Source organism: Platalea leucorodia (genome assembly GCF_965183815.1).
Source record: "Platalea leucorodia genome assembly, chromosome: W".
In the NCBI taxonomy this organism is placed as follows: Eukaryota; Metazoa; Chordata; class Aves; order Pelecaniformes; family Threskiornithidae; genus Platalea; species Platalea leucorodia.
Window position 1 is genome coordinate 12423205 of NC_138859.1, and position 12990 is coordinate 12436194.

At 42.9% G+C, this 12990-nt stretch overlaps 1 protein-coding gene across 1 annotated transcript in view; it reads right to left on the minus strand.

The window, feature by feature from the left end:
• The window catches only part of LOC309601589 (junction-mediating and -regulatory protein-like), a gene marked incomplete at its 5' end in the record, with an annotated part of 90855 nt that extends 78178 nt beyond the window's left edge, over positions 1-12677 (minus strand). The window contains one exon of the mRNA XM_082334692.1: positions 11781-12677. Coding sequence (XP_082190818.1) covers positions 11781-12677 — 897 coding nt within the window. The remainder of the gene's footprint in view (positions 1-11780) is intronic.
• Between the last annotated feature and the right edge of the window lie 313 nt (positions 12678-12990).

Consider the following 12990-nt stretch of genomic DNA (forward strand, 5'->3'; position numbering starts at 1 on the left):
GTAGGAACGGTACAGCGCCTGGAACGCGCTATGATCAAATCACTGAAGAATAACACCTTATATATGTTATTAATGCAACTTTTATTTTTATTGAATCAACGCACTAAACACTATTTTGTGACACATATTCGTAGCCATCAATTTGATCAAGGCTTGTCGACTGGAAACAACATAGCCGACAAGTTGGTTGCTACCATCTGGAAAAATCAAAATATTAACCTGTTTGAGCAGGCCCGTTTATCTCATGAATTTTTACATCAATCTGCAAAAGTATTGGCGAAACAATTTGATTTAAAACTATCAGATGCCCGAGGCATCGTCCAGTCCTGTCCTGCCTGCCAAAAATCAGGATTCGGTTTAGGTCTTGGGGTCAACCCTCGAGGTCTGGGAGCCCTACAATTATGGCAAATGGATGTCACCCACATCACAGAGTTTGGACGGCAAAAATATGTACACGTTAGCATTGATACTTATTCACATGCAATCTGGGCCACTGCTCAAACAGGGGAAACAGCCAAACATGTTGTAAAACATATGTGTGCAGCCATCGCTGCTTTGGGGATTCCTCAAGAGATGAAAACAGATAATGGCCCTGCATATATCTCTAAAACATTCGAACATTTCTGCCACTTGTGGGGCATTCACAGAATCACAGGCATACCACACTCTCCTACAGGACAGGCGATCGTAGAACGCGCGCATGCTACGTTAAAATCGCTGTTGCAAAAACAAAAGGGGGGAGAAATAGCCCCTGCTGAACGTCTTGCAAAAGCGATTTACGTTTTAAATTATTTACGGTTAACAGGGGACCGTGAATCTCCTCCAATTGTTATACACCATATGTCATTTCAATCGGGAATACAGAAGATCGATTCAGTATCAGTAAAAGTATGATATCGTGACTTAAAAACTGGAGAATGGAAGGGTCCTGCAGAAATTAAGATGACAGGTCGAGGATATGTTTGTGTTTTGACAGACGAAGGTCTGAGGTGGGTGCCTAGCCGCTGGGTGAAACCATGGAGAGAAGAGTCGGGACCACAACAGGAGTTACCATGATATGTTTTCTCACGTCATTCCTCTCCATCATTGGTAGTGGTCACTCATGGATTTCAGTACAACCACGTACAAATGTTTGGGTAACTCTAGCTAATAAAACAGGGCAAGATTCAATCTGTTTAGCGGCAGCAAATGCAGGCAACCCATTTATGACATGTTCAGTGGGGACTCCGATTGGCGGTAAAGAGTGGGAGTATGTTTGTAACTCCTCCGCCATCAGGCATGCATGCAGAGATATAGCTAACGATTCAAGAAAAGCAGTTAATAACTGGGATGGCTGGACCCCCTATTTGGAAAAGGCGTTATTAGAACCTCAAGAATTAGATATCTTAGGGAGTGTTACGGCACAAGCTTGTATATATTTCAACTATACCGGGAAAAATAGCACTGAATACATACAGAGACTGGACCCCATGTTACAGGTATTTAAGAATGGATCCTCATGGTGTAACCATACGAAAGCAAACATCTCAAAATCTAGTAATGCCCCACTGCGACTGCCCGCAGGAATGTTCTTAATCTGTGGTCACAAGGCACGGCCTGCCATCCCGTCACACGCGGTTGGGGGTCCTTGTACACTGGGTCGTCTTACCTTACTAACCCCGAACACGTCAATGATTCTGAATATTAAAAAACAAACCCACAGATCTTGAAGAAGTATTGAAAAATATTCAAAGGATTGTAAGTCAGATTTAGATTTCTGGACAGCAGATAAAACAATTGTAGCCTCATTTTTAGCACCAGGTGTTGCTGCAGCTCAAGCTCTTACCACACTTAATAAACTAGGATGTTGGTTGGCAAAGCAAAATAATGCTACTACGTTGGCACTTAGTGGGCTTTTAACTGAAGTAGATTAGATACGGCATGCTACTTTGCAAAATCGTGCAGCTATAGATTTTTTGTTACTAGCCCAAGGTCATGGGTGTGAGGAATTTGAAGGTATGTGCTGCATGAACCTTACAGATAACTCCAACTCAATTTATTAACAATTAAATCAGGTTAGAAAACTTACCGATGCTTTAAAGACTAGCTCTTTAGGTTTTAATTCATGGTTAGCTGTGTTAGGCATTTCAGGTTGGGGACAAGATCTAATTATCCATGGGTTTATATTATTATTGGGATTATTATTAACTATACTTATATTAAGATGTGTTTTTAAATATTTCATGAAAGCCGTGGAGCATATGATGAATGGAGTCTGGATTGCTCAAAAAAAAAAAGGGGGATTTGTGGAATATTTGAAAAGCCAAGGACATGTAGTGAGCAACCCAGACTCAGACTATGTGGACTTAATCTGCATTTAACGCAAGAGGAATTCAAGGATGCTGCGAAGGTCGACTGCGGTTTGGAAGACATGAAACAAGCAGATTAAGAGGAAGAAACTATTGGCTTGCAATGTTGAAAACAAGATATGGGAGGAGCGGGCGGTGCGCATGAACTATTGTTATGAACGAATCAGAATATCGCTAGTAGCGCATGAACAGCATATTGCCAAACATAGTTAACCAATTAACGATAAGTTTATGCATGATCAGGAAGGCAAGAAACTATATTAACTAAGCTGTGTATGTAATAAACCGACATTTTTGCTTGATCATATTGATCGTGTGCTGTGTCCGTGACTTCCACGTCAGCACCCTTTCCCCTGAAGTAGCTGAAAACAAGTCATGATGCAATGCTGTTATGTGAAAAGTTGTGCTACTACTTATTTTAGACGACCCATATAAATTGTCTGCAAGTCATCACAAACAAATGCTAACTGATTACTTAAACAACATTTTTCAAAGGAAAAGAAACATCCAGTTCCTTCACACCAATATCATAGCATTTTTTCTGAAAGAAGGTCATATAAATATTTGTCTACAAATGCATTTTGAAAAGTACTGCAACAGAAGCGTAAAACAACAATTTTCAGTATCACTTCAGAAAGCAGAGGTACTCAATTTACTTTCAGAAACAATAAAAAAGGTTGCTGAATGACTGGAAGTGTTTCATAACACCTTTTCGGGAGCAACTCATTTACAAAAAATAGTACGCTAAGCATTCAAATTTTTCTGAATGGGTAATGTTTGTCTGCCCCATATGTAACAAAAAAAAAAAAAAAGCCTATACATTTGATAACTTTTGACATACAAATACCACAAACAGAAAAGAATATATACAAAGGAAATCCAGAGATAGGGTCTTACCAGTATGAGGTTTTAACTGAAAACAACCTCAGCCAAAATGTTTGCAACTAGTCAGCTGAGTCATAGGGAGATACACCACTAGCATTCTATTTACATCTACTCTGAATGGCTCCAGATGATGATTTTCAGAAACTAGTTTGCCTTCACATTAAAATGCCTTTCTGCCTATGACCAGAAGAGTTAATCCAAAAGTAAAATCCAAACTGCACAAATGTTTGTTCAGCCTTGAGGAAAGAAGGCTTAGGGGAGACCTTATCACCATGTTCCAGTATTTAAAGGGTGGCTACCAAGAAGTTGGAGACTCCCTTTTTACAAGGAGTCACATGGAAAAGACGAGGGGTAATGAGTACAAGTTACTCCTGGGGAGATTCTGATTGGACACGAGAGGGAAATTTTCCACAATGAGAACAGTCAATCATTGGAATAATCTCCCCAGGGAAGTGGTTGATTCCGCTACGCTGAACACGTTTAAGACTCAGCTGGACAGGGTGCTGGGCCACCTTTTCTCGACCATGCTTTTGCCAAGAAAGGTTGGACCAGATGATCCTTGAGGTCCCTTCCAACCCGATATTCTATGATTCTATGAAATGAGCCTCAAATAAGAAGTTATTAGGAATAAAGGACACAGTTGACAAGCAAGAGCTAGTAAACAAGGAAACATTTGTGGAGATGTTGCAAGTTAAAATCTAGCACTGTGTGTTAAAATTCTTCATGAAGGCTTCAGACAAACTAGCAATGGTTTGGTTTATATTTCAGGCCCAAATTCTTCAGAAAATGGGAATTAGGCAAGTTTCAACAATAAACTAATTAAAACAAAAACATATTTCCCTTATTAATTTATACAGCTTATGACTGGAAGATACTATGAGATCATCTAATCTCCAGTCCAACAAATTTGGACTATTTTCTTTATTTTTATAATCCTGTTTCAAGTTATGCAAGGGCTTTAATAATTATTCTTAAAGACTAACCCGTATTCTAGCAGATATCACCACCAGATTTCTGATGAGATCATACTATTACTTCCTGTAAGGGCACAACAATTCTTTCTTCACCATTCTTAAAACATTCTTGCATGTTTGTTGTTAAACAGCACTGCACTTAAAGCAAGGATTTTCAGTGAACTATCCAAGATCTTTGTTCTGAATGGTTACAGTGATGTTAGTACTATGCAAGATGTATGAGCAATTCAAATAAATTGTTCCAATGTATATTAACTTTGGCTCCCTTCCTCAAAAACTCTCAGTCTTCTAATCTAGATCAGTATATATTACATGGTTAAACCTACAGTTGCTATTAGCCTCATATGCCCCAGTAGCAGGACAAAACTTCTGGACACTCAATTTTTAACACAGTAAAATGTTTACAACAGCAGAATATTTTATTTATAAGCTTTTACTACATAGTAAATTAACAACAACTTGTGACAAATTTTTAAAAATAAACTTACTTGATGTTAGCTAGGGTTTGGTTTTGGGGTTTTTTTCCGGGATAGAGAGAAGAAACAATGTAACCATGATATTACTGGCAACTCCTGAGTACTCCAGTTGCCCAAAAAAAGCAAAATATGTTCTAGGTGCAGGTTCCCCTACAGAGTTCAAAACATGTTCATTTGCTTCTCTTGCTTTTCTACGGTACTAAAAAAATACATTGTGGCATTAAAGAATCGCCCATAGTAGAATTATTCTGTCACCAAATCTTAATAGTTGATTCTTCTCTGGAGAAAATAAAGGAGGAAGAGGAGGGAGTTAGACTTGATGATCCTTATGGGTCCATACCAACTTGAGATATTCTATGATTCTATTTAGAAGATACTCTCAACTGCTAAAGCAACAGGCTCAACATCCCACAGTGAAACCTTATTCTTCTGCCAACTCCTATTTCGCAGATAGCATTCTGTATTGGGTTTGCATGGCAAGGTAGAAGGGGGGGCTACAGGGGTGGCTTCTGTGAGAAGCTGCTAGAAGCTTCCCCTATGTCTGATAGAGCCAGTTCCAGCCAGCTCTAAGACGGACCCGCCGCTGGCCAAGCCCGAGCCAATCAGCAACAGTGGTAGCGCATCTGTGATAACAGATTTAGGAAGAGGAAAAAAAAAACCAAACCCCCAAAAAACCCCTGTGGCAGAACAGTAGCCGGTAGAGAGGAGTGAGAATATGTGAGAGAAACAACCCTGCAGACACCAAGGTCAGTGAAGAAGGAGGGGGAGGAGGTGCTCCAGGCACCAGAGCAGAGGTTCCCCTGCAGCCCCTGGAGAAGACCATGGTGAGGCAGGCCGTTCCCCTGCAGCCCATGGAGGTCCACGGTGGAGCAGATATCCACCTGCAGCCCATGGAGGACCCCATGCCAGAGCAGGTGGATGCACCCAAAGGAGGCTGTGACCCCGTGGAGAGCCCATGCTGGAGCAGGCTCCTGGAAGGACCTGTGAACCTGTGGAGAGAGAGGAACCCACGCTGGAGCAGGTTTTCTGGCAGGACTTGTGACCCTGTGGGGGACCCACACTGGAGCAGTCCATTCTTGAAGGACTGCACCCCGTGGAAAGGACCCATGCTGGAGCAGTTCGTGAAGAACTGTGGCCTGTGGGAAGGACTCATGCTGGAGAAGTTTGTGGAGGACTGTCTCCCATGGGAGGGACCCCACGCTAGAGCAGGAGAAGAGTGTGAGGAGTCCTCCCCCTGAGGAGGAAGGAGCGGCAGAGACAATGTATGATGAACTGACCACAACCCCCATTCCCCATCCCCCTGTGCGGCTCGGAGGGAGGAGGTAGAGAAAATCGGGAGTGAGGTTGAGCCCAGGAACAAGGGAGGGGTGGGGGGAAGGTGTTTTAAGATTTTGTTTTATTTCTCATTATCCTGCTCTGATTTGATTGGCAATAAATTAAATTAATTTCCCCAAGTCTTTTTTGCCCGTGATGGTAATTGGTGAGTGATCTCCCTGTCCTTATCTTGACCCGTGAGCCTTTCATTGTATTTTCTCTCCCCTGTCCAGCTGAGGAGGAGGAGTGATAGAGCGGCTTTGTTGGGCACCTGGCATCCAGCCAGGGTCAACCCACCACATATTCTAAGCAACAGCTCATATATATATACATAACATCACTGAGTTAGTCAATATGTATCTTAAGAATATCATCATTCTCCCTCCTTCTCCTCCTATCCTATATTTCTTCTTTGTCTACCATATTCCTTATAGCTAAATTTTCATCTCCTGAAAAAATAAACAAGTTTGACAGATGTATCTTTAGTTGGACCAAGTCCCCATTTTGACTCAAGTTCTCACCAATAACAGCAATTTCCTGGTGCACTGCAATGGTATGTTTCTACTAATATTAAAAAGGGATTCTAAAAGCATCTCCCCAAATAGGAAAAATGGTAGGTGCAGCCATTTCTGAAAACCTCTGCTTTTCAATAGCTTCTTCAGCTCTGTGGTAGCAATATTTACATATATACAGAACAACATAAACCTCACTGATCATCTGTAAGCAGCATCTTGTCATATTATAGAAAGAAATGTAAAAAGAAGCAATGATTAGAAAGAATCTGCTTTCAAATTCTAAACCTGCCTGTGTAATACTATCTCAGCCAGAAATGGAAGGTGAAAGGGTTAAAGCCAAGATAGACAAAGCCACTGCATCAAAATGCCTCCCCGAAAGAATTAAAGCCTAGGGGCAAGGAGGATATTTTAAATATCTTAGTCACTTAACTAAACAAAAGAAAGGCCTTTGTGATTTAGAGAGTAGTTAGAATGGTTGTAAGATAAGGGGGCTCCGGGATAATCCCATCTCAGACAACTGGGCCTTGGGAGAACAAATGCATGGAAGATAGGAAGTCACAAAAGAATGACAACAGCAGCCTTGAGGGACACCGTTTACGTGATCCTAGGACTGAGTTTGCGCAGAAGCAAAGGTCAATCGGCGAACACAGTGAAGAAGACTACGAGCCTTCATCTGAAGACCCCCAAAGACCACTTGAAGACCACCACGGGAGACGACTGCCCATGCGGATCGGACATCTGCATATGTTAATAAGTTCCAGGAAATCTCATGTTTATGTAAATGATTTCACGGAAATCCTGTGAATATGTAGGGTTTTATAGTATATAATCTCTGAAAGTCTACCAAATCGGTAGAGCACTTATGGTGGAGAATCCCCAGTGCTGCCCAGCGCTGCAGTAAAGGATACCTGCTTAATAGTAACTTCGTTGCTATTGAGTTTCATTTCAGGGACTCTCTGAATACTCCGTTTCTCCCTTGGGGAGATTTGGACTGTGAGGAGAAGCATCCGTGAATTTTTGTATATAGTTACTGGATTTAGAAAGCAGTATTAAAAGGCACTTACTTGAAGGCAGGATATTCAATTAAAGAGAAAGAAAATAATGTATATGTAATATGTAATAAACACTCTTTAATCCATTGTGCTCCTTGGGATTCACAGCCCACTTCATTTCTTAGCTTTTAGAGATGATGTTGGGTTATCTTTTCTTCGTGTTTAACTTTGTCTTCTTGCATATTTTTTCTCATTTTTTCCAGCATTATTTTCTTTCTCTTTAATTGAATATTAATATATAATTGAAAGGCCTTTCTTTTGTTTAGTTAAGTGGCTAAGATATTTAAAATATCCTCCTTGCCCCTAGGCTTTAATTCTTTCGGGGAGGCATTTTGATGCAGTGGCTTTGTCTATCTTGGCTTTAACCCTTTCAACAAGAGTACAGAAAATAACTTTTTCTGCCTTCTAGATGCAAAGTTTAAGATTTTAGAAGTACTGGCCAAGAAGCTGGAATCCCAAATAAGGATTCCGTGGCATCCTCTCTATTGAAATAATAACATCTTTTTATCTGGTCATTAACTGATTCCGTATCATGTCTCCATTTGGGAGCTCAGCCCTCTAGCTGAGCACCCGAGTAATTTTTTTTAAACAGGCATAAACTTAATGAACAAGTGCTCCAAACAAGTGTTTATTAGTTTTCAAAAATGAGGTAGAATGATATTTACTCCTTTAGATACAAGTTTTTACTTTAACATAACTTAACTGTTCTTAAGTTATTGCAGAATTAATAGTTTTATTTAAAAAAAATAAAAATATGTGCTATTTCAAAACTGAAAATTATGCAGTAGAAATTAATTCCAGGTCATACAGTTCCTCTACAACTATTTTTCTTCCTCATCTTGGATCTGTTTCTACTTGCAACATTCTTCTGGCTTATTAAAGGTTTATAATTGAGACAGAGATAAAAATGCCTATTACAAAGAGCAGAAATTATTAACTGCTGTGAATATAAACTGGTTTGTGTGTAACTTATGGAAAGCAACAGATGGCCAAGTAGGGGATGCTGAAACAATGAACACAAGAGGTTTTGTTTCTCACTGTTGTAGAAGTCACTTTCTAGCTCAAATGGAATCCAATTCATAGTGTTAGGAGCAAGGCCTATTGAAGCCTTAGACTGCAAGCTGTGAACTTTCACCTAGATACGCTGACCATATGCTGAACTCTTACCTAGCTACATGAAGGAAGGCCCTGAAACCGGTGCAAACCAGAAAGATAAGGTAGCTGAAACCATCGGCAGAAGTTGCAACTCTACGAGACAAGAAAAGGAATGTCCTGCCTGGAGACAGGGAAAGGATCCAATGAGGAACAAGAAGACCCCAGACCCAAATATTACTATTGGACCGAACCATCACATGAGGGGAGGGGAACTTAGACTGTAAGGGTATAATTGCCCAAGGATTTCTTTGTTCAGGGTCCCTCTCCAGAGGCACCCAGCTCGAGCTGCTCTTCACCACTGTACCACTCAAAATAAATTCGCCTGGTGTAAGTCATGTCGGAGACTCTGCTTCGGGGAAAACCTAGGGTCGAGCCTGAGGGGACAGAAAGCGCCCGAGGGTGAGTGTGTGTGTGAGCGAGGAGTCGAAAAGGGGCACCCTTCAGCTCAGTGGAGCTGCCCACTGTGAAGGGACTCCGGTCCTAGCAGTTAAAGTCTCGGGTGGTGTGTGTGTGACTCCCTGAATGGTGTGTGAATGCTCAGGCAGCTGCTGCTGCTTTAACGCTCGCTTTGCTTCTCCACCCCAAAGAACATAATCAACAGAAACTGCAAGCGTTTCTCAAGTAATATTCTAACTGCACAGAGGAATTTGTCCTGGAAAAATAGATATATGAAATAATTATAAACCACAGAAGCATATTTTGAAATGTTAAGCCAAAGTCTTGGAGTTCTAAACTTGTTTTTTGCACAATTTTATATTAATGAAAACCCTCCATATTCATTATGCTCCTTCATACTATTTTGGTTGCCAATGCTGCTCAATCCCTTCCCCTTTTCCCAAAAAGTTCTAATAAGAGGTAAAATAATTTAAAATTGCAGGAATCCAACATTCCCAACATCTAACAGGCAGACCTCAAGTACAGGCGGAAAAATAAATTAAAGTGAGAGGTGAAACATTGATTCAGTAGGTTTTCTTGAAAGTATGAAAAAACTTTACTTCAGAAATACCTAGCAATACTCATCATCCTTTGCTTCATTTGCTTAGAATTGCAAATGACAAAAAATATCAGTATTTGCTTAAAAGACAGATGTTTCCTGTGGACTAAGTAAACCACTAACAGATAAGGAAAAGAGAAACCTGAGAGCCAAAAGGGAAAGAGCAGGTCATTCTATTGGTTTCTTTTCTTAAACATGAACTACCTTTAATTAAAGAAGGATGGATTTACACAACTGACAGTAGTACAGCTGTACTGACTTTAGATACACTACTGGATTGGTTATCATGGGAAAGGAAGGTTGTACTGTAGTCAAATACACAAATATGCTCTGCTATTTTGTCTGCACCAAGTTCTGAACATTAACAGAGAATAAGATGCTGTAGTTTAGAGATCCTGATGGATAAAGCTTGCATTGCCTCTTGATAACTGATTTATTTTTTGCTGATAGTACTGGTGCTAGCAAAATAGAAGTTGAGATTCTGCAAGAAACAAATAGTTCTTACACAGTAATTCCGATTTAGCATTTCCTCAGAAACACCACACGCTTTGAGTTAGGTACCCGGTTCCCAAACTCCACACGTTTCACAGGAACTTCTCTTGTCCTGCTCAGCTCCTTATAAAAACTGCTGAGCTGAAGGCCAAGTGAATCTAAGCACACACTCCCGAGCATTCATGAAGTCAAAGAAAAAAGTGGATGACAATATGCTTTCATATTCTCTGGACTAAAACTACTGCAGAAGACTATTAGACTAATTACGGCTGTATACCAAAATTAATGAGGATGAATTCAGCCCTTTAAACAGCCATGAAAAAAAAGAAAAATCACAATGATATATCCAAACACAACAGTGTGGAAATAAACTTGTACCTGACAACGCTACATTGAGATGCCCTTATCATAATTTCATCACTGATAAAACAACAGTTTTCTCATACTCTGTAACTCCAGTCACTAAGGAAAAGCTGAGCCCAAATCCTACAAAGGCTCAAAACTATGCCATCAAAAACAGCAAGCACATATGCTCATACTCCATCGAGGAAAAAAAACCAAAACGTTCACCACCACACATTTTTGAACACACAATATTGGTACGATATATGTGGGCAACTGAAGCAGCCAAACTTGATCTATATCCATACAATAGAATTTAGATGGTGCTTGCAAAAATAAAAAATTCCATAACATGATTCATACACAGTCGCACCTAGATAGATCCAGGTACATTCTGGACCAAGGGCACTGAAACATAAAAAAAAGTGTAAAATTCTCCTTTTTCACTGGGAAAATCTGGGTCCTCATATACCTTAGTCCACAAATATGTGAAAATATTCTCATACACTGATGCTAGAAGCTAGCAGAACCTCCTCAACTACTTCTGTCTAAACAGTATATGGTATGAGAAAAAGAGATGGCATGTTCTGAAACATGCTTGTCAGACACTAGCAATGGCAACGCAGTAAATACTCGCTAGGACCAGATAGCTTGCTTTTTAAAATCCCAACTCTAAGAATTTACCAGCTGAACAAAATTTGTAGTTACTCCAATTCCACTGGAAAACATCATCTCACTTGAAATAGCAGATTCAGCACCCAGTCTGTAGGAACCTAGAACTTTTTGGCCTCAAGTACCTAAATTGTACTGTCAAAATAAACACCACATGTTGCTGCTCCCATTAAACATAAAAATTCAGACTCCAACGCATTCTGGTGCAAAACAACGCAACAACAAAAATCTGGGAGCAAGACCTTGCCAAATCCATCAGATTCTTGTTCACAAACATCTACGTTGAATTCCACGGAATATGAATAAGGAAATCTGCACCTTCTTAAATCCTGGCCCTAGAGACCTTGGAAAGGTTAAGCCTCATTTTCTTACTTTGATTCTCAAAGCTTGCTTTTTTTTTTTTTAAACTAGACAGTTTTCCTGTACTTTTTTTGTCCCGTGGATCAATCAATTCTGCAAAGGTAGAGGGGAGCAGCTGGAGAGAACAAATAAAGAAGATGTCACAGAATAAGGAAAAGGTAACACTAAGGTGGAGATATCTGGACCATGCGGTAGCCTCACCTCCTGGATTCGCCTGCGGGCCCGCTGCAGCACCTCCTCGTACCCCTTTCGTCGCAGCTCACTCAGGCTCTCGTAATACTCTTCGGGGTCGTCAGTCTCAGTGAAGAGTACCTGCGAAAGAATCTTCCAGCCGCAGGTATCCAAGCTATGGAGCAAGTAAACTTGCAGTTTGTAGCAGAGCGCGTCCATCTCCTGCTCGGATAGCTCCGGGGCTCCGAACAGCACCGTCCACACGCCCGAGGGCTCCTCGGGGAAGGCAGGCAGGTAGGGTTCCAGCTCCGAGTTCACCGAGCACAGCTGCTGGTGCACAGCCCGCAAGTCTTGGAAGGAGAAGAGGCCGGCCCAGCTGCACTCCTCCCCCACGGACTCCGCGTCGGAAGCGGCCGACTCGGCTGCCTGCAGCGGCGAGGGTGGCAGCGAGGCGGCCTCCTCCTTCCCCAGCAACAGTTCTTCTATCTCTTCGGCGGCACCTGCCGCCTCCAGGCCCCGCAGCGGCCTCCGGGCCGGGCTGCTCTTGGCGCGCAGCAGGCTCTTCGGCAGCGCCTCGGCCGCCGCGCCCCGCTCGGAGCCCCGCAGCCCCGCCTCGGAGCGGAGTTGCGAGGAGCCGCGCGCCAGGCCGGAATCCGTGCCCCAGGCCGGGCCCCTGCTCACCGTGGGGATGCCGGCCTTGGGAGCGGCTCTGGCCTCGGGGCCGGCAGGGCCGCCGCGGTAGAGCTCGCGGTAGCCGGTGCGCTGGCGCTGCGCCGTGCGGTTGTGGCAGGTGATGGCAAACTTGCCCTCGATCTCGTTCCAGGCCACGATGAAGACGAATTTGTGCTTCTCCCGCTCCTGGAAGGCGTGAGGCCTCACGGCCACCCAGTCGGCCTCCAGCGTTTCCTCCAGGGCGAAGGCAGACATGGCGCTGCGCGGCTTCCCACGCGCACACACACACCCCCCCCCCCCGCTCCTGTCCCGTCAGCCACCCCCGCCTGCCTCGCCGCGCGCCGGCCGGCAACAGCTCCCCGCAGCCCCGCCTCACTGCCCACCATCAGCCATCTTAGCGACGGGGGAACGGAGAAGGCGCTGAGGGGGGAGGATGCGCTGGATCCCGACCGAAGCGGCGGGGGTGGGGAGGAAGGACAGAGAGGAATCACTTCCTCTCTGCTCAGTGCCCGCCGCTGCCGCCTCTGATCATCAACCTGCCGCCGCGGCGGATAATGCCCGGTGCCCC